Source organism: Musca domestica, unplaced genomic scaffold, assembly GCF_030504385.1.
Source record: "Musca domestica strain aabys unplaced genomic scaffold, Musca_domestica.polishedcontigs.V.1.1 27, whole genome shotgun sequence".
Taxonomy (NCBI): Eukaryota; Metazoa; Arthropoda; class Insecta; order Diptera; family Muscidae; genus Musca; species Musca domestica.
Genome location: NW_026712286.1, coordinates 8,886,041 through 8,904,208, shown reverse-complemented (window position 1 = coordinate 8,904,208; position 18,168 = coordinate 8,886,041). Strand labels below are relative to the sequence as shown.

Here is an 18,168-nt window from a genome sequence, read left to right as displayed (position 1 = left end):
ATTTGGAATTCACAGTTGAAGTTATGTGTGAAAAGCTTTTCTAACTCCAATGTTGTGTTTTCAAAGGTTCATTTTACAATATTTTTGACAAACAATTTGATAAATAGTTCATACTCTACTCTATGTGTTATCAATTGTCTGTGCTTAGCAGCCCGACTTATCATTCCTCAATGGATTTTGATTTTGTTGCTCATTTTTGACCCTCCTTTTCATATTCTTATTCGTTATCTCCCGTAGTCGACTTGGTTCAATTCCGTCGTAAAAATTTACAGTTAAAAATAAAATAAATCCCATCAATTATAGAAAAAAATATCAACATAACTAAAAATGAGTGACGACGACCGTGATATTGATATAGAAAGTGATGTAGGTAGTTATTAAAAGTTGTTTATTGCAAAGACTTTAATTTTCCTTTCATATACATATATGTTGGGAAATAAGAAAGTTGAAAGAGAAGCTTTTTATTTGAGAGAACTTTTGTTTAGGCATGCATGCTTGATAGAAGTGAGAGAGAAAATAACAAATCAAAACATTGGAAACCAATAACAAACAACACATGAATACATGCCCTGCCTATGAGTTTTAAAACACTAAATGTATTTTTAAATTATTTTCTAGGATGACAATGATTCTGATGCGGGCCTACCCCAGCGCCATACCAATACACAAAATTTTACACAAGAGGAGAAGAGGGCCCATCACAATGCATTAGAAAGAAAACGTCGTGATCACATCAAGGAAAGCTTTACATCCCTGCGAGAAGCCGTTCCTTCTCTAAAAGGCGAAAAGGTTTTGAAAAACAACAATACTTGAGCAGACTTTATAATAACATGTTTCTTTGCTTGCAGGCCAGCCGGGCACAAATTTTAAAGAAAACAACGGAATGCATTCAAACAATGAGACGTAAAATCCAAGAAAATCAAAAAGGTGTGGAGGAGATAAAGAAACAAAATGCAATACTGGAGGCACAGAGTAATACAAATAAAATCTTAAACCTAATTTGATGTCATTTAAATCCAATTTTTTTACTTTTTCCCTTCCAGTACGTATGTTGGAATGTGCCAAAAGCGGCTATGTAGTTGATTCAACTGAATATCAGCAATTAACAAATGGAGATCAAACTCTCCAGCATGACAGCTGTTCCGATGGCGATGATCAGGATTTCAGTCGACGCAGTAAGAAAATGAAGACCTCCTATCAGGCATAGTAACTAATGGAGCATCAATTTGAAAATCTCAAGTTTTCAAATGATTAGAAAAAAAAACAATAGGAACACCCCCGTCAGAAAAAAAATCGACAATGTTTTTAAGACACCGAACTATTGCCTCTTCTAATGTAGTTAATTCTTTAATAATTTACTCTTATGTGTAAGAGCTAATATCAATTATCCACTCTAGGAAGTATTAAAAGTATGCACTATCAAGTACACAAAAAAAGGAAAGAAAGCTTAGAAAGAATGAGGTACAATATTATTTTTCAAACTTTTATATTTTTGTCTTTTTATAAATGTACAATACAAAAAAAAGAGTGTAATAAATGTTTCGTTTAACGTTTTTACCTTTCACTAATTTTTGCTACTAGTTTCTATTACTTCTCCATCTGCACCCACTAACTACTTAAGCTTTAATACCACATACAACAAAAGGAAAACGAACAGTACAAATAAAAACATGTAACACATATGGCGACTGCCTCCATTTTTGGCCAATCGCACTACCCGAGACATTGTATTGCCCAGAAAACCCTGTGTCCGATCCATATCATCATCAATACCCCGTAGTAGTTTATCCTGATATCGTACTTCATTGCCAATATCTATTGTCAGCGATTTAAGGGCTCCAATTTTTTGTTTCAACTCCTCGGCGGCTCGTTCATTTTCTTCCTCCAATGAATCATGGCCAAGTGGAGCGGGATTTTGATTTAACGGTTGATAAGGATAGTTGTTGTTGCGTCTCATATTCGTCAAGTTCGCCAGGGTTTATGATCTGTAAAGAAAACGCAATCCAATTGTCTATTGTGAAACACAAAGCCAAGGGAAAATTGGACACGTACCTGATTCCCTAATGTGTTTGCTTTTCAGCGAATATGTTTTATATGGTTCCTGTGAATACTCCTATCCGGCTACTACTTCTCGGCAACTTCAATGTGTACGCGACAATTTATTTGGAAAATGGAATGGATTAATTGGACCAGTGGACTTTTTCGGTGGTCACTGCCCAGTGGAGCTTGAGTCCCTTCGTATGACAGCTAATAATGTTTAATTCACAATAGAGTAAAGTGTGTGTGTGAGAGAGAGAAGAAAGTCAATTGTGTGTGACTCTAATGATGACGTACAACTATTGCAAACTGCAAAGTGACAGGGCTATACCTCAATTTTCTTACATTCGACAAGTCTTAGGGCGCAAGTACATAAAAAGCTTGAAGTCATGGCTAGGCACATTAATGTCAAATTATAATGGAAAACGACGGCAGGATTTTAGTGCGACTCTGTAATCCCTTTATGAAATGTCACAAAATATGCCTAGCCATGACTTCAAGCTTCTAATGTACTTGTACCCATGGTACAATGATGCTAGAAACACAATTGGAGCGAACGACGAATTTCGCTCTACGCGGCGACAAAATGAGCCGTGTAAATTCGTCGTATGGAACACAATACCGACGAAATTATAAAACAGCTGATGAAGTTGTTTACTTTTTGCTCAGTAGTCTTTTGAGGCCAAATTATGCAAGAACTCATAATTCTTTACATTCTCTATTATAATTTCACTTATGTCCATCTTCTCTATTATAAATTCACTGATATCCATCTTCACTCAGGCGCAAGTACACAAATAAATAAACAAATTATTTATGTTTTTTTTTACGAATAACAGATAGTAGAGTGACCATAACAAATTTTAAAGTAAAAAGTAACTTTATTTACTAAAACACATAAAATTCGTACAAGTATGGCCACCTTGTACTGTTTTGTTCGCCGGTCGCCGGCGTATGAAATAGAAATAAAGCTAATTGTGTTCGCGGCGACCGACGAAATTTTCGCCGGTGCCGTGATTGTGTGCACTTCCATATACACATATGTGTTTTATTTTTGACGACGAACATACGCCGCGAAAAAATTCGTCGTTCGCTCCAATTGTGTTCCTAGCATGAAGTGAAGGTAGGTCAACTTTGAAAAAATTGCAAGTATAGAGGTCTACCTGTTTGGCTTGTAATGTCAAAATTACTATCAAAACAATAAAAAAGCAAACAACTTGTTGCATTGATTTTGAATAAATAATTTAAAACCGCGAAAACTGAATGATAGTTCAAAATTTTTTTCAAAATCATATTCTATATATCTCTTATGGTTTATTTCGCGACAAAAACTGTAGATTTTTTCGATGCATATGTTGTAATAAGCATTTGAAAACACCCGAATTTGAATATTTTCTGAAAAATTTTTTATTATTGAAAAGAATACGCACACATAAACAAATTAAGTTGACATATTAAGCCAGAAAAATAAAAAAATTGAAATCATATGGTAGTTCTGCCCTACCTTGAATTCATTGTACCATGCTTGTACCTTTGCAGCGGCTGAGAAACTAAGGGAAGTATTGGCCGAATTTCAAACATTTAGAAAATGTATTTTTGGTGTTGACAAATTTAGAAGTCGAAGTCGTTGTTTGCCTATGGAACAGATCTTAAAGTCGACTTTATTTAATCTTTTATTTTCGGTAATATACGTAATAAAAAAACAATATACTAAATAAAATAACAGGATCAGATTTTTGAGGGAACGGGCATTTAATTCATCTTTCGCGCTATTTGACTCATTTTAAAAATGAACAAAAAATATCAAATAAATGAAAACAACTTGTTGCCTATAATTTTGAATAATTCTGACAGAAAGCGGGCATAGCCTCAGGGCTGTATTTCTGTAGTTCTACGAAGCTGTTCCACCTCCTTATTGCTAGGAACACAATTGGAGCGAACGACGAATTGTTTCGCGGCGTATGTTCGTCGTCAAAAATAAAACACATATGTGTATATGGAAGTGCACACAATCACGGCACCGGCGAAAATTTCGTCGGTCGCCGCGAACTCAATTAGCTTTATTTCTATTTCATACGCCGGCGACCGGCGAACCAAACAGTACAAGGTGGCCATACTTGTACGAATTTTATGTGTTTTAGTAAATAAAGTTACTTTTTACTTTAAAATTTGTTATGGTCACTCTACTATCTGTTACTCGTATAAAAAAACATAATTAATTTGTTTATTTATTTGTGTACTTGCGCCTGAGTGAAGATGAATATCAGTGAATTTATAATAGAGAAGATGGATATAAGTGAAATTATAATAGAGAACGTAAAGAATTATGTGTTCTTGTATAATTCATTGTAGTCAACAAATGAGCAAAAAGTAAACAACTTCATCAGCTGTTTTATAATTACGTCGGTATTGTGTTCCATACGACGAATTTTCGCGGCTCATTTTGTCGCCGCGTAGGGCGAAATTCGTCGTTCGCTCCAATTGTGTTCCTAGCATATTTCTTTATGATATCGAAAAATTATCAAAATTCGTAGATTCTTGCAGGTTCTGGAACATAGGATATATGAGTTTTTTTTATTGTTTTTATAACGATATCTATAACACAATTTGTTGAAAGCTGTTGTAAAATAACAAATTCTTTAATTCGATCTTTGAACTGTTCCAATTAGCGATTAATAAGGTTTCACTGCCATTCGCTGGTAATACGTTTCCGATAAACGTAATATACTTCCAAACATCACACATTTCGTTGCTACTCGTCTTGACTTTATTTAACGCCGTTATAAAACACAATCTTACCGCCATCGCCCGTCGCACACGACTTTGATATTCAAAAGCCGACCTATATACCCCTTAGTTTCTCAGTCGCTGTCAATACGAAACGTTGGGTTCCATTTTTGTGCGGATGAAAACGGCCATACAATACGACGTTTTGAAAATTCAATAAAAATAGGATATATCAATAAAAGACAAACACTTTTCTTTTGGTAAATGTATATATAATTTTTTGTTTTCAAAATATCTAACATATATATATGTATGAACATATAGATATTGGACATTGTTAATTAAACAATAGAGGAAGAAATCTCTTAATGCAAGCAAAAGGTGTAAAAGTTGGTGGTGGTGGAGGTGTTGTGCAATGATTAAGAGGTTGTTGTTCATCACCGGTCAGTGTGCAACCTTAACTTACTTTTTTTATACCTCAAAAAAAAAAGTTATTATTGTGCAGAGTGAGTGGTGTGTCTGTGTCATGGGCAACCAACCAGTTTCACTTGCCCTACAGTCTTGGTGTGAATAAAACAAAACAATAGAAATGCATCAAAGAAAATTTAAAAAAAAATATCTACATTTGGAATATTAACGTAAATATGATTGTTGTTGATTTAACGATTTTTTTATAATTATTATACTTTTTTCCTTTATCCAATTAGGAATAGTAATTTTTAATCTGTGTTAAAAGTTCAGGGTTGGACAATTCATCTGCGGATATTGCCAAATATTTGTAAGCATTTTTTTGTGGTTTTGTAATTTTCTTTTCCTTTACATACAATTAGAGCAAGGACATTTCCGCAATGACTGTATGAAATGTTGTTTACCTCATTCATCATCATCGCCATCACGCAACGCACGTTGATGAGGTTTGGCTTTTTGACAAGCCTCAACCAACCCCTATTCTATAGGCTTATCAGAAATTTATGTGCTTGTACATTATTTATTAACAATATCAGCTGTACTGATTTTATGATTTCTTTTTAAGACGTCATTGATATGTTTCCAAGTAGGAAATTGATTACAAATATTTTTAAGAAATTAAATATCTTTAATCTTTTGTTGTCCCCACTTAATCGAGTATGTCCAAATATAGATTTTATTATTGATATGTTTCCAGGTAAAAAAATCGATTAATGTATAAATAACACATAATCTTGGTTATTCTACTTAATATAGATTTTGCACCTATACCAAACGATTTCCTGAATATGTAACCCCATTTTAAAATCCATATCATAATCAACTGTTTGTTTTTTGCATACTGATGCTAAATTTTGTGAATATTTTTCATTCATAAAACTTTCGTATAAATTAGCATACCTAGCACTTTGTGTGTCAGTGTGAGTGCATATGAACTTGATATTCACAACTAATTTAGATTGACAATGCAGGTTAAGCAATGACTTTGAAGTATACGAAATAACATAATATAATTTATCAAAGAAAAACATAAAAATGATGCTTCCTGGGACATGTTCATATATCTTATCAGATTAACCTATATTTGTATGTTAGCAAATACACCTCTTGTTCATTGCTACGATAAGGCCACTAGCCAGCATTAGCATTATTTATATATGACGTTGGATGATTGGCTATTGACTCTAACACAAAGTTCAAAACTGTTTAATAAAGCCACAGAATAATGATGCTTTGTTCTCACACACTTAGATCAAGTATTTACACTCGCATATTGCATATGCAATATCATCATGGAGGGAAGTTTTAAAAAAAAACTGAAAAAATTAAGTGAAGTATGGCAAGGCAAATAATAATTGCTGTCAGCAAAATGTGAAAATATGATGATGCCGTTAGGGTGTGCAAAAAAAGTTTCTGCATTTTCTAGCAAAATTTATGCTTACAGGGTGAGATTAAAAAATTTTCAACAAAGTCAAACGCCATAATTTTTACATTTTTTTGAATGAAAGCAAAAAATATGGGAAATATGTTCGAATTGGTCACCTTTGGCACGAATTATGGCTTTCAAAAGGCTAATGAAACCGTCACACGCAGCTTGAATGTTGCTCTGCGGTATTATGGCCCATTCCCGGGGAAAGCGCTTGCTTGAGGTGATCGAAACATTGGTATTTTTTAGTGCCAACCTTGCTTTCCAAAATACCCTAGACACAATAGTCCAACGGATTGCTATCCGGAGATTTTGGTGGCCATTGTGCGCTGGAAATGAAGCGAGGAACCTCATTTTGAAACCATTTTTGTGTGGTTCGTGCTTAATGGTTCTGAGTCCTGTTGGAATGTCCAAGGTCTGCGGCCAAATTTGGTGGCGTGCCCATGGCTTTAGTACATCCTCCAGAATATTTTCGCGATAATATTCGGCTTTTATTCTGACGCCGTGGTCAATTAATACGAGCGGAGAGCGACCTCAGACTGTTATGGCGGCCCACACCATCACCATGGCCGGCTTGAGGCTTGAGATCTGGCGGTCAACCGAAGGTGCACATTTTCAGCTGACCTATTTGGCAAGAATAATCCCGATCATTTTGTTTGTTTACAAACTGCTGGACAACGAATGTTTTCTCATCGGAGAAAACCAAATTCGGCAGTTCACCACTTTTCGGCCAAGCGAAGCAACTCTTTAGCTCTTTTGAGTCTATTTTCTTTCTGTTGAGGTGTAAGTTCTTGCACTTTTTTGGAATTTCAATGTCTTTACCCCGAGCTCATTTTCAATATTTTCCGAATGAATGCACTTTTTTGGAATTTCAATGTCTTTACACTCAGCTCACGAGCCATTTTTTCGTCCAATGCGATGCGGGTTTCAAGTCATTTTTTTTAATTTTCGAACCATTTCTGCTGATGTTGCTGTTTTCTTCCGTCTCCGTTTACTTCCTTGACGTCGAGCTACGCTACGCAGTATCACGGCAACGGTAACAAACGATGGTACAAGACACAAAAAATTTATTCACATTTAAATCTTGGAGTCCTCTAACGATAGCCACTTGAGGTTTTCCAGCCAAATATAAAGAAATCACACTATCACGCTTCTTGAATTCCATCACAAATAACTTTTTTTTCTGGAAAATTCTCACCAAAATGCTTTTGTACGCTTGTAAACAATATAATGAGCTGCAATTTTAACAACTGTCGAACTAGTGGCTTAGAAATGACAGCAGTCTGCAGTTCGGGTTAATTGTGCACTAAGTGGTCAATATCATTCTAAATGACCTGAATTTTGGGACATCCAACCGAATTCAGTCTAGAAGCAACTACATCTCATTTGGTGAAAATCGCTTCAGAAATAGCTATAGCTCCGATATATATGTATCATCCGATTTGGTCTTTATGTTCCTTCGTAATATCAATTCGACAACAATGATATTTGGTACCAGATATTAGATACAGCCCAGAAATGCCTCTGCCAAATTTTATCAAGATCGGTTCAGATTTCGATATAGCTCCCATATATATCTTCAACCGTTTTCGGGTTATATGTGCACCAAATGGCCAATATTAGTCCAAATGACCTGAATTTTGGCACATCCGACCGAATTCAGTCTACAAGCAAGTACATCTAATTTGGTGAAAATCGGTTTAGATATATAGCTATAGCTCCCATATATTTGTATCATCCGATTTGGTGTTTAAGTCCCTCACATTCGTAATATGCATTCGACAACAATGATATTTGGTATCAGATATCTTATAGAGCTCGGAAATACCTTTGCCAAATTTTATCGAGATCGGCTAAGATTTGAATATAGCTCCCATACAGGGTTGCCCATATTCGACGGTCCCCGGAAACAAATTCTTCAGAAAATCGATTGTTATGCGACTTGTGTGCGGTGGAGGGGCGTCTTGTTGAAACCAGAACTGCCTCATACGCTTTCGACGAATAATTGGCATCACAAAATTGGTCATCATGTCGCGATAACGCTCCTGATTGATGGTAACAGCATGGTCATTTGCATTTTGGAAGAAAAACGGACCAATGACCGTTTTTGCACTAACGCCGCAAACTGTGACTTTTTCGTCATGAAGAGGCACTTCTTGAATCTCCTGAGGATTTTCAGTGGCGTAAAAACGGCAATTTTGCTTATTTACGATCCCATTCAATGTGAAATGGGCTTCATCGGACATGATTGTTCCAAAATTGCTCGCCATCTTCGGCCATTTGGATGACGCTCGCGTGGCGTGTATTGATTCATGGGAAAAATCTGCTTGGACTGACGCTTCAAATGCGGTATGTCATTAAGCGATGTGACATCTCTGTCAAAAGTTATGGCGTTGTCAGATGGGTCCGTCGAATTGGGCAACCCTGTATATGTCCTTAATTCAATTTCAGGTTTATTGTTCAAATAATGGCTAATATCAGCCCAAATGGAGTAAGTTTTGGGTCGAACGTTTCCATTTTGTGGATATCTTCTCCGATATAAATATTTTTTTAAATTATTATCCTTCTCCAAGTAATGTCGAGAAGAAATAAATTTGTATAGCCAAGAGAACAATTTCTTAATTTCCTTTACCTTTTCCCATTAACATTTCTAATAACATGTTTTGTTTTGTTGTTGTCATTGCAGTAAATTACCTTAGATTTGCCTACGCTAGAAAGAAAATGACCATCGAAGCCAGTGGTGGTGGTGGCGGCGGTGGCATTATTGCCAATTTATCCGACAAAATTGGAGCTCCTGAAGCAGCCATACGTTTATTGCTTACCCTCTTGGCAGGTAATATAAATTCTGCACCTTAACTCAAAATAATGATGATGATGATGACAAAGTCGAATAATGAGTCATCCATCAACAAAAAAAAAAAAATAACTCAAATAATAATGTGTTTTTTTTTTCTCTCTTTTTTTAGGCTATCCCATTGCACTTATATATCGTTTCCTAATCCAACCACAATCTTCAAAACCTGTCCATCACATCTTCTTTTCCCTGTGTGGATTTGGTTTGTGCTTTTTCAATTATGGCCTAAATACTTATCACAGTTTAGTTTGTATTTGGATAACATATTTATTGGTGCGACTCTTACGCAACTCTCCCACCCAGCTGGTGGGGGTGAATTTCATATTTCACATGATTTACCTGTTGACGGGTTACTATTTTACCGAAAGCAATGAATATGACATCCTATGGACAACTCCACACTGTGTGTTGACATTGCGTTTGATTGGTTTCGCGTTTGATGTGGCGGATGGTGTTAAGCCCCGGGAGAAGTTGTCGAAAGATCAATTGGAATGTAATTTGGAAAAGGTGCCCTCACTGTTGGAACTAATGGCCTATGCCTATTTTCCGGGCTCATTTTTGATTGGTCCCCAGTTTCCGTATCGTCGTTATCAGCGTTTTATCAATGGTGAATTTATGCAGTACAAGGGTTATGTACGAACTGGATTGATACGTTTATGCCTGGGATTGGTGTATTTGTTGATCCGACAAGTGGGAGCCATGATGTTGCCCGATAATTACTTCCTCACAGATGCCTATCGTAATCAGGCGTATTTGTGGCGCCTTATTTATTTGGGTCTGTGGGGCAAGTTTTCTTTGTATAAATACATTTCCTGTTGGCTATTGGCCGAGGGAGCCCTAATGTGTTTGGGTAAGAAGTCGTTTTTGAAATATACAGGGTGAGATAAAAAGAATCTGCAACAAAGTCTAACGCCACAATTTTTAAATTTTTTTAATTTTTTTTTTTGAATGAAACCAAGAAATTTCAGAAAGAGCATAAAATTTTAAAATAAGTTTAGATTTGTTCGAATTGGTCACCTTTGGCACGAATTATGATCTTCAAACGGCCAATGAAACCATCGCACTCTGTCCAAATGTTGCTCTGCGATATTTTGGCACATTTCCGGTGAAGTGCTTGCTTGAGGTGATCGACACTTTGGTATTTTTTAGTGCCAACTTTGATTTCCTTGCAAAATACTCTAGAGGCAGTAATCCCACGGATTGGTATCCGGGAGATTTTGGTGGCCATTGTGCGCTGAAAATGTAGCGAGGAACCTCATTTTGTAACCATTCTTGGGTGGCGTGTGTTGAGTGCGATGATACTGAGTCCTATTCGTATGTCCATGGTCTGCGGCCAAAATGTTTGCGTGCCCAAGGCTTTAATATACCCTCCAGAATAATTTCGCCAAAATATTCGGCATTTATTTTGATACCACGGTCGATTAATACGAGCGGAGAGCGACCCTTGGCTGTTATGGCGGCCCACACCATCATCAAGGCCGGCGCTTGAGTGAGTTCTGGTGGCCAACCGAAGGTGCACAATTTCAAATGACCTCTTTGGCAAGTAAACACTATAATTTGGTTTGTTTAAAAACTGCAGGACAACGTTTTCGCATCGGAGAAAACCAAAATCAGCCGTTCACCACTTTTCCATTCGACCAAGCAAAGCCACTCTTTAGCTCTTGAGTCTATTGAGTCTATTTTCTTTCAGTTGCGGTGTAAGTTCTTGCACATTTTTGAATTTCAATGGCTTTACCACCCGAGCAAATTTTTCAATCTATATTTGAATATTGCGATATGTTCAGCACACGAGCCATTTTTCGGCCACTGCGACACGGGTTTCGATCAAATCGCTTCTTTATTTTTCGAACCATTTCTGCTGATGTTGCTGTTTTCTTCCGTCTCCGTCCACTTCCTTGACGTCGGGCCACGCTACCAGTATCACGGTACCAGTAACGAGCGATGGTACGAGACACAAAAGATTTATTCACATTTAAATGCTGGAGCTCTCTAACGATAGCCTCTTGTGGTTTTCCAGTCAAATATAAAGAAATCACACTATCACGCTTCTTGAATTCCATCACGAATAACTTTTTTCGGGAAAAATCTCACCAAATTGCTTTTGTACGCTTGTAAAAAATATAATGAGCCGTCACTGGAATAATTTTAAACAGCTTTCGGACGAGTGGCTTAGAAATGACAACAGTCTGAAGTTGGTTGCAGTTTTTTTTTTCATCTCACCCTGTATATTATGGTAGTTCTCATTTAATTTCTTGTTGTTGATTTCCTCCCCTCCAGGTTTCACCTATAATGGCAAACAGGCTGATGGCAACGACGATTGGTATGGCTGTTCCAATGTTAAATTATATCTCCTGGAAACCGGCAATACCATGGAACATTATGTCAAATCCTTCAATGTCAATACCAATCAATGGGTGGCCTCCTATGTCTATAAGAGGCTGAAATTTTTGAATAATCGTGAAATAAGTTATGGTGCAGCATTGGGCTTTTTGGCTGTGTGGCATGGTTTCCACAGTGGCTATTATATGTCGTTTTTCATTGAGTATATGATTGTTACAACGGAAAAGCAGGTAAGGAGGCGGTGGCAGGTCGCAAAATTCATTATAGCAAAATATTGTAAACGAATGTTTCTTTTTCTGCCCCCTACCTTTCAGGTTGAAGACTTGTACAAAAAGGACATTGTACCCAATTATGGCGGCCTGGTGAATTCCATGCCCTTTAAGCTGTTGAAATTCATTGCCCTGAAATCATATAATCTAATATATATGGGCTGGTGTTTGACTCCATTTATTTTCCTCAGCTTCGATCGTTGGCTTGAGGTCTTCAAGGCTGTCAATTATTTCGGTTTCATCTATGTGGCCATGTGGTTTATATTCTTCAAGGTCTACAAGAAGATCAAGTCAGCACAGCGACGTAAGGCCAATGAACGAGTACCCAGTCGAGCCACTGACCTCTCGCCCACAATGAATGAATCTCAGAGTAAAGATAGTGGCAGTAAGGCTACCGACCTCTCACCCAATATGCAGGATAATAAAAAGGACAATTAGATAGGTCAAAGAAAGGAGAAAGAAGACAAAACTATACCTCTCATTGGTATAAGGGTCACCTAAACGATTTTGAAATCAAACGAAAACGTGGAAAAAAATTATCAATTATCATGCAGCATAAAAGGGATATTCCAACAAACAAAGGAAAGCTTTAAGAAATTTTGTATATAGTCTTAATTATAATGAATGAATGAATGATTGGGTGGGAACCCTCAATCAATTATTCATTTTATTTTTTTAATTTAGTAATTTTAAGAAACCCCCCTATGCCATGCCCGGTATTATTAATAATGACTTTTAAGAATGCTAGTAGGTCCCTTCTTGGTTTGTTTGGTCTACACATGTTTTTTTTTTTTTACTTAGTTTTATTTATTTTGTTCTGGGCCACAATTCTGGTTCTATGAAGTGAAAGACTTGATAAATAAAAAATGATGAAATTATTTTTCATTTTATATTTTCATGGAACAAGAATCTAGGGCTTGTTTTGTTTTTACTTTTAAGTGATGCCTTATTCAATTTTTATCTAGTCACAAGAATAAGTAATGTTATCTTAAAAGGCAGACGACAACAAAAACACATTAATATTTTCTAATTAGTCAGTCTTTTTCTTTTTGTTTTCATTATTTTCATATCTTTAAAAATCTTTAAAAACACACACTTTTTCACCTATCAAAACAAAAAAGAAAAGAAACACACATCTACTACACACTTGTATTACAACAAAAATATATATAACGGACTTATGATACAATAACAAAACTATAAACCCCTATATGTCAATGACTTATTAACTTCTATTCTAATGGGAATGGCTTCAGTGATGATACATTGCCAGCCAAAAAAAAAAAAAAAAAACGATAAGAACAACTCAAATCACTCACTCACTCACTATTTCACTTAATAATATTTACTAATCAAGGAATTGCAATGGTGTTTAACTTACAATAAGTTGTGTCTGCGTGCGTGCGGAGGGTATGTTTTAAAAAATATATAATCCTTAAAAAATATATTTTTGTAATCACAAACAAAAAAATAAAAACGAAACGAAAAACGTCTGACTTATGAATGAAAGAAAGAGTGAAATAAAACATTTTAATAAATCACAAAATAAAACAAAAAAATAGATGGATTTTTTTAAATTATTTCATTTTGTTTAAGGGTGTAGGTATCACTGCACAATGCCGTGGGTCACATTGGAGACAAATGTGGATATATTATATATACTTGGTATAGAGGGTGAGATGAAAAAACTGCAACCAGAAATGTTTCATGGGCTTCTGGAAGGCAAGGAAAATTCCTTTAAAATTGGGCTAGATGGGACTTTGGAAATTTCTTTAAAAAATCCACGTTTTATGGGCTTCTGGGAGACAAGGAAAATTCCTTTAAAATTAGGCTTGAGGGGACTTTGGAAATTACTTTAAAAATCCACGTTTTCTGGGATTCTGGGATGTAAGGAAAATTCCTTTAAAATTGGGATGGAGGAGGCTTAGAAAATTTTTGTAAAAAATCCACGTTTTCTGGGCTTCTGGGAGGCAAGGAAAATTCCTTTAAAATTGGGATGGAGGAGGCTTAGGAAATTTCTTTAAAAAATCCACATTTCATGGGCTTTAGGGATGCCCAGAAAATTTCTTCAAAATTGGACTAGAGGAAGCTTAAAAAATTTCTTTTTTTTTTTTTTGGTTTCAAAGAGGTCAAGAAAATATATTTAGATTTGGGCTAGAAGAGGCTTAGAATTTTTTTTTTCAGGAAAATTTCTTTAAATTGGGCTAGAGGAGGCTTAGCAAATTTTCTTAAAAAATCTCTATTAATTGACCTGTAGAGGTCTTAGAAGATATTTTTTAAAAAAAAACCATGTTTGCTAGACTTCAGAAAGGCTCAAAAAATCTTTAAAAAATCTACGAATATTAGACCTCGAAAGAAACTAAAACATTACTTTGAAAATCCACGTTTATTGGACCCTGAAGAGGAAAATAACATTACCTTAAAATGTCGCGAATATTGCACTTCGATGAAGACCAGAAAATGTATTTAAAACGCCTTAATTGGACCTCGAATAGACTAGAGAATTTTTAAAAAAAAATACAGGCTTATTTTAAATCGAATAGGACTAGAAAATTTCCATAAAAATTATCGAGAATTGGATCACGAGAGGTACAGGAAATTTTCTTTAAAACGGGACTAATATTTTTCCTTAAAATTCGTGCTTATTGGACCTCGAAGCGCAATAGAAAATCCACGTTTATTGAACTTCGAAGCGGACTAGAAAATTCCTTCAAAAAATCCACGTTTATAGGACCTCGAAGCGGACTAGGAAATTCCTTTAATAATCCACGTTTATTGGACCTCAAAGGGGACTAAAAAAATCCAGGTTTATAGGACCTCGAAGCGGATTAGAAAATTCCTTTAAAAAGTCCACGTTTCTTGGACCTCGAAGCGTACTAGAATATCCACATTTATTGGACCGTGAAGAAGTCTAGACAATTTCTTTAAAATCCCACGTTTCATGAAAACCCCATGTTTAAAAGAAGACTACATAATTTATTGAAAAATCTACGTGAAATATTGTCAAAATAACCCTCTTCAAACCGCGAAGGCCTGGAAATATTCTTTAAAAAATCCCCATTTATTACTTCTCGAGGAAGCTTAGAAAATTTATTTCAAGATCCACGCTAGTTGGGGTAAATATGGTCTAGAAAATTCTCTAAATATACAGGGTGAGATGAAAAAACTGCAACCAACTTCAGACTGCTGTCAGTGGCGATCTGCCGAATTTGGTTTTCTCCGATTTTTAATGCGAAAACATTCGCTGTCCAGCAGTTTTTAAACAAACAAAATGATCGGGTTTTTCTTGCCAAAGAGGACAGCTGAAAATGTGCAACTTCGGTTGGCCACCAGAACTCAAGCGTCGGCCATGGTGATGGTGTGGGCTGTCATAACAACCGATGGTCGCTCTCCGCTTATATTAATTGACAGTGGCATCAGAATAAATGCCGAATATTATTGCGAAAATATTCTGGAGGGTGTATAAAAGCCTTGGGCACGCAAACATTTTGGACCCAGACCTTGGACATTCCAACAGGACTCGCGCCAACCAGCACGCGCCGCCCGAAAATGGTTACAGAATGAGGTTCCTCGTTTCATTTCCAACTCACAATGGCCACCAAAATCTCCGGATACCAATACGTTGGATTATTGTGTCTGGAGTATTTTTGAAAGCAAGGTTGGCACTAAAAAATACCAAAGTGTCGATCACCTAAAGCAAGCGCTTCGCCGGCAATGGGCCAAAATACTGCAGAGTAACATTCAAACTGCGTGTGACGGTTTCATTGGCCGTTTGAAGGCCATAATTCGTGCCAAAGGTGACCAATTCGAACAATTCTAAACTTATTCTAAAATTTGATGCTATTTCCGTCATTTTTTGCTTTTATTCAATAAATTTTTTTATCTCACCCTGTAGAGGTGGCCTCAACAAAGTCAACTTCTCAGGATTAATAAAACACATGTGTCCTGTGACATAGAGGAATAATGTATTTAATAATATCGTATTAAAAACAAAAAAGCCTTAAAATGTAATACAAAAAGGTATTAATCCAATCAAATATTGATGAGAATAATAAAAAGAATTTACAATGCTAAAGCCTGGAGCTGTAAAAGTAAAAAAACACAAGTGAAACCAGTCACATCATTTTAATGTTCCATCGGTTGACCATCACCACCGGCGCCACTTTCATCTTCCCTCTTCGGCTGTATTTCACCCACAATCTCTTCCTCGATTTCATTGAACATATATTCATCTTGATATTCCTTTAATATTTGACTCGAGCGATTCTCATCCAAGAACAAGGAATAGACTTTTTTCACATCTTCCGTTGTCACTTCGGTGGCTTTGCGACGCCGGCACACCAAATTTGCCGTTGTGATCAGCTGTATGGCATAACGTAAACTTGTGTCGGTGGCAATTTTTGTCAGAATGGTCAATGCATCGGGATGCATTAGGCAATCTTCCTCTTCACAGCGAATTTTCAATATTTCCTTCATTTCCTTTTCCGAATAGGCTACGGTACGTATAATTATCATACGATCCAGTAAGTCAATTGGTATGCCATGGGGACTGCGATAATTTGTGCCCCTTATACGGGTTATACCACGATTAGTGGCCATAACCACAACGGGAGCCATATCCGACTCGAGAGCACGATTGAGGAATGAAAAGCATTCAATGTCCAACATATGTACCTCATCAATGAACAGCACACCGGGATTAATTTCTGCCTTGCCCTCTTCACGCCACTCCAATACCTTGTTGTTGATTTGATCTCTCACTTCTTGTTTAATCTCGCCCGTGTCACCCGAAAATAGGGCCAAGAAACCATGGGTGCGACTGTTAATGACATCGATTTCATGCAAAGTGACAGTGTGTACAACTTCCTTGCGTTTTTGTAATTCACCCTCTGGACACTGGACAAAACGGGTCTGGGCACCGGTGGCATCGTAATCACGGGCCCGGGTAAAACTTCTTCCCAATTTGGAGACCTTACCCGAAGCCTTATCAATGGTAATAACATCTCCGGCTTGAATCTTTTCTTTGATAAAGCACTCAATGATTTTGTTGCCCAAATCGTAATTGGTTTCCATTTCAGTTGTTTTCAATGTAACCTAGGAAACAGAAACAAACATAAAAAATAAAAAACTTTAACAAACTAAGTTTAATTCAACCTACCTTTCCAATTTTCTGTCCTGTTCCAGTGGCTGGACGATCTATTTGTATCTCCACAACTTCACCCTCGATTATCTCGGTCTCTTCCTTAATACGTACACCAATACTTTTACGCAAAGCCTGAGACAAAGCCTCTGTCTTACTCATTTCCAAAGAGTATATTTCCGAACCCGACATACTGGTAAATGGAGTTTCTGTTCCCAATGCCTGGGCCATACCCACGGCAATGGCTGTCTTACCAGTGCTAGGTTCTCCAGCCAACAAAATACAGCGACCAGCAATTTTTCCTTCTCTCACCATTTGCACAACCACACCAGCAGCACGACGGGCATCTTTTTGCCCAACCATGCCCTGGGAAACAGCTCGTGCCTCCAAGACATCATCTAAGCCCAAGCCTCGAATATGCGAATGGGCACCAATACGTTCGATTCTTGTGATGTCACGTACTTCAATCTTATCGCCATCTGCCATTGTTAATTCGTCCGGTGTCAAAGAGTAATGGGTAATAAGTCAATTTTCCTTCTTGCTATTATTATTTTATTCTAGAAAATTATTAAAAATTGTTTATATTTGTTGCCTGGAGACTGAGAAAACAATGCCGGTCTGCATGCAAACGATTTGACATGTGGTTGCGAAAAGCTAAAGGGGTTCTCACTGTGTGATATGCTTGCAAATTGTTTCTCTTGATTGATAGGGAGCTATAGTTCTGATGTGATGCAAATATTACAAATGTTTGTTATTCGTTACTTGGAAACTGAAAAAAAAATTATAACTCCATCGCTTAAAGATATAACACAGTGTTGTATTTTTAGGCCGAAGTCACGATATATTTTTTAATCCAATTATAAGGTTTTCCTACGAGCGAATTAACCTTAAATGAGCTGTTATTTTA

General features: G+C 36.6%; 4 protein-coding genes across 7 annotated transcripts in view; 2 read left to right on the top strand and 2 right to left on the bottom strand.

Moving 5' to 3' along the window:
• The window catches only part of LOC101889232 (lysophospholipid acyltransferase 5), a 451,325-nt gene extending 437,645 nt beyond the window's left edge, over positions 1 to 13,680 (top strand). Inside the window, exons 1-7 of one of the 4 annotated variants that reach the window (XM_005180619.4) lie at positions 4,897 to 5,024; positions 5,089 to 5,402; positions 5,472 to 5,542; positions 9,345 to 9,491; positions 9,625 to 10,362; positions 11,790 to 12,082; positions 12,167 to 13,680. In XM_005180619.4, coding sequence (XP_005180676.1) covers positions 9,380 to 9,491; positions 9,625 to 10,362; positions 11,790 to 12,082; positions 12,167 to 12,559 — 1,536 coding nt within the window. In that variant the 5' untranslated portion in view covers positions 4,897 to 5,024; positions 5,089 to 5,402; positions 5,472 to 5,542; positions 9,345 to 9,379 and the 3' untranslated portion in view covers positions 12,560 to 13,680. Of the gene's footprint in view, positions 1 to 4,882; positions 5,025 to 5,088; positions 5,403 to 5,471; positions 5,543 to 9,344; positions 9,492 to 9,624; positions 10,363 to 11,789; positions 12,083 to 12,166 lie in introns of those variants that run through there. The other 3 variants (XM_059124230.1, XM_059124229.1, XM_011293010.3) reach the window with 3 other exon arrangements.
• Positions 209 to 1,568, top strand: LOC101889575 (protein max). The gene is made up of 4 exons (XM_005180621.4): positions 209 to 366; positions 619 to 789; positions 849 to 972; positions 1,044 to 1,568. Exons 1-4 carry the CDS (start codon positions 328 to 330, stop codon positions 1,205 to 1,207), a joined length of 498 nt encoding a protein of 165 aa, XP_005180678.1. The 5' UTR covers positions 209 to 327; the 3' UTR covers positions 1,208 to 1,568.
• Positions 1,470 to 2,276, bottom strand: LOC101889405 (BET1 homolog). Its single transcript, XM_005180620.4, has 2 exons — positions 2,053 to 2,276; positions 1,470 to 1,985 (listed from the first exon to the last, which is right to left on the bottom strand). Exon 2 carries the CDS (start codon positions 1,955 to 1,957, stop codon positions 1,613 to 1,615), a length of 345 nt encoding a protein of 114 aa, XP_005180677.1. The 5' UTR covers positions 1,958 to 1,985; positions 2,053 to 2,276; the 3' UTR covers positions 1,470 to 1,612.
• Positions 13,681 to 16,064: 2,384 nt separating the features above from the next.
• On the bottom strand, positions 16,065 to 17,944 carry LOC101889056 (ruvB-like helicase 2). Its single transcript, XM_005180618.4, has 2 exons — positions 17,280 to 17,944; positions 16,065 to 17,215 (listed from the first exon to the last, which is right to left on the bottom strand). Exons 1-2 carry the CDS (start codon positions 17,745 to 17,747, stop codon positions 16,247 to 16,249), a joined length of 1,437 nt encoding a protein of 478 aa, XP_005180675.1. The 5' UTR covers positions 17,748 to 17,944; the 3' UTR covers positions 16,065 to 16,246.
• Between the last annotated feature and the right edge of the window lie 224 nt (positions 17,945 to 18,168).

Bases quoted from the DNA above. Each gene is read 5' to 3' on its own strand.
- LOC101889056 (XM_005180618.4), bottom strand. From the start codon at position 17,747: ATGGCAGATGGCGATAAGATTGAAGTACGTGACATCACAAGAATCGAA. The intron at 17,216-17,279 runs GTAGGTTGAATT...TCTGTTTCCTAG, and splicing joins CAGGACAGAAAATTGGAAAG to GTTACATTGAAAACAACTGA.
- LOC101889575 (XM_005180621.4), top strand. From the start codon at position 328: ATGAGTGACGACGACCGTGATATTGATATAGAAAGTGAT. The intron at 790-848 runs GTTTTGAAAAAC...CTTTGCTTGCAG, and splicing joins CTTCTCTAAAAGGCGAAAAG to GCCAGCCGGGCACAAATTTT. The intron at 973-1,043 runs GTAATACAAATA...TTTCCCTTCCAG, and splicing joins TGCAATACTGGAGGCACAGA to TACGTATGTTGGAATGTGCC.
- LOC101889405 (XM_005180620.4), bottom strand. From the start codon at position 1,957: ATGAGACGCAACAACAACTATCCTTATCAACCGTTAAATCAAAATCCC.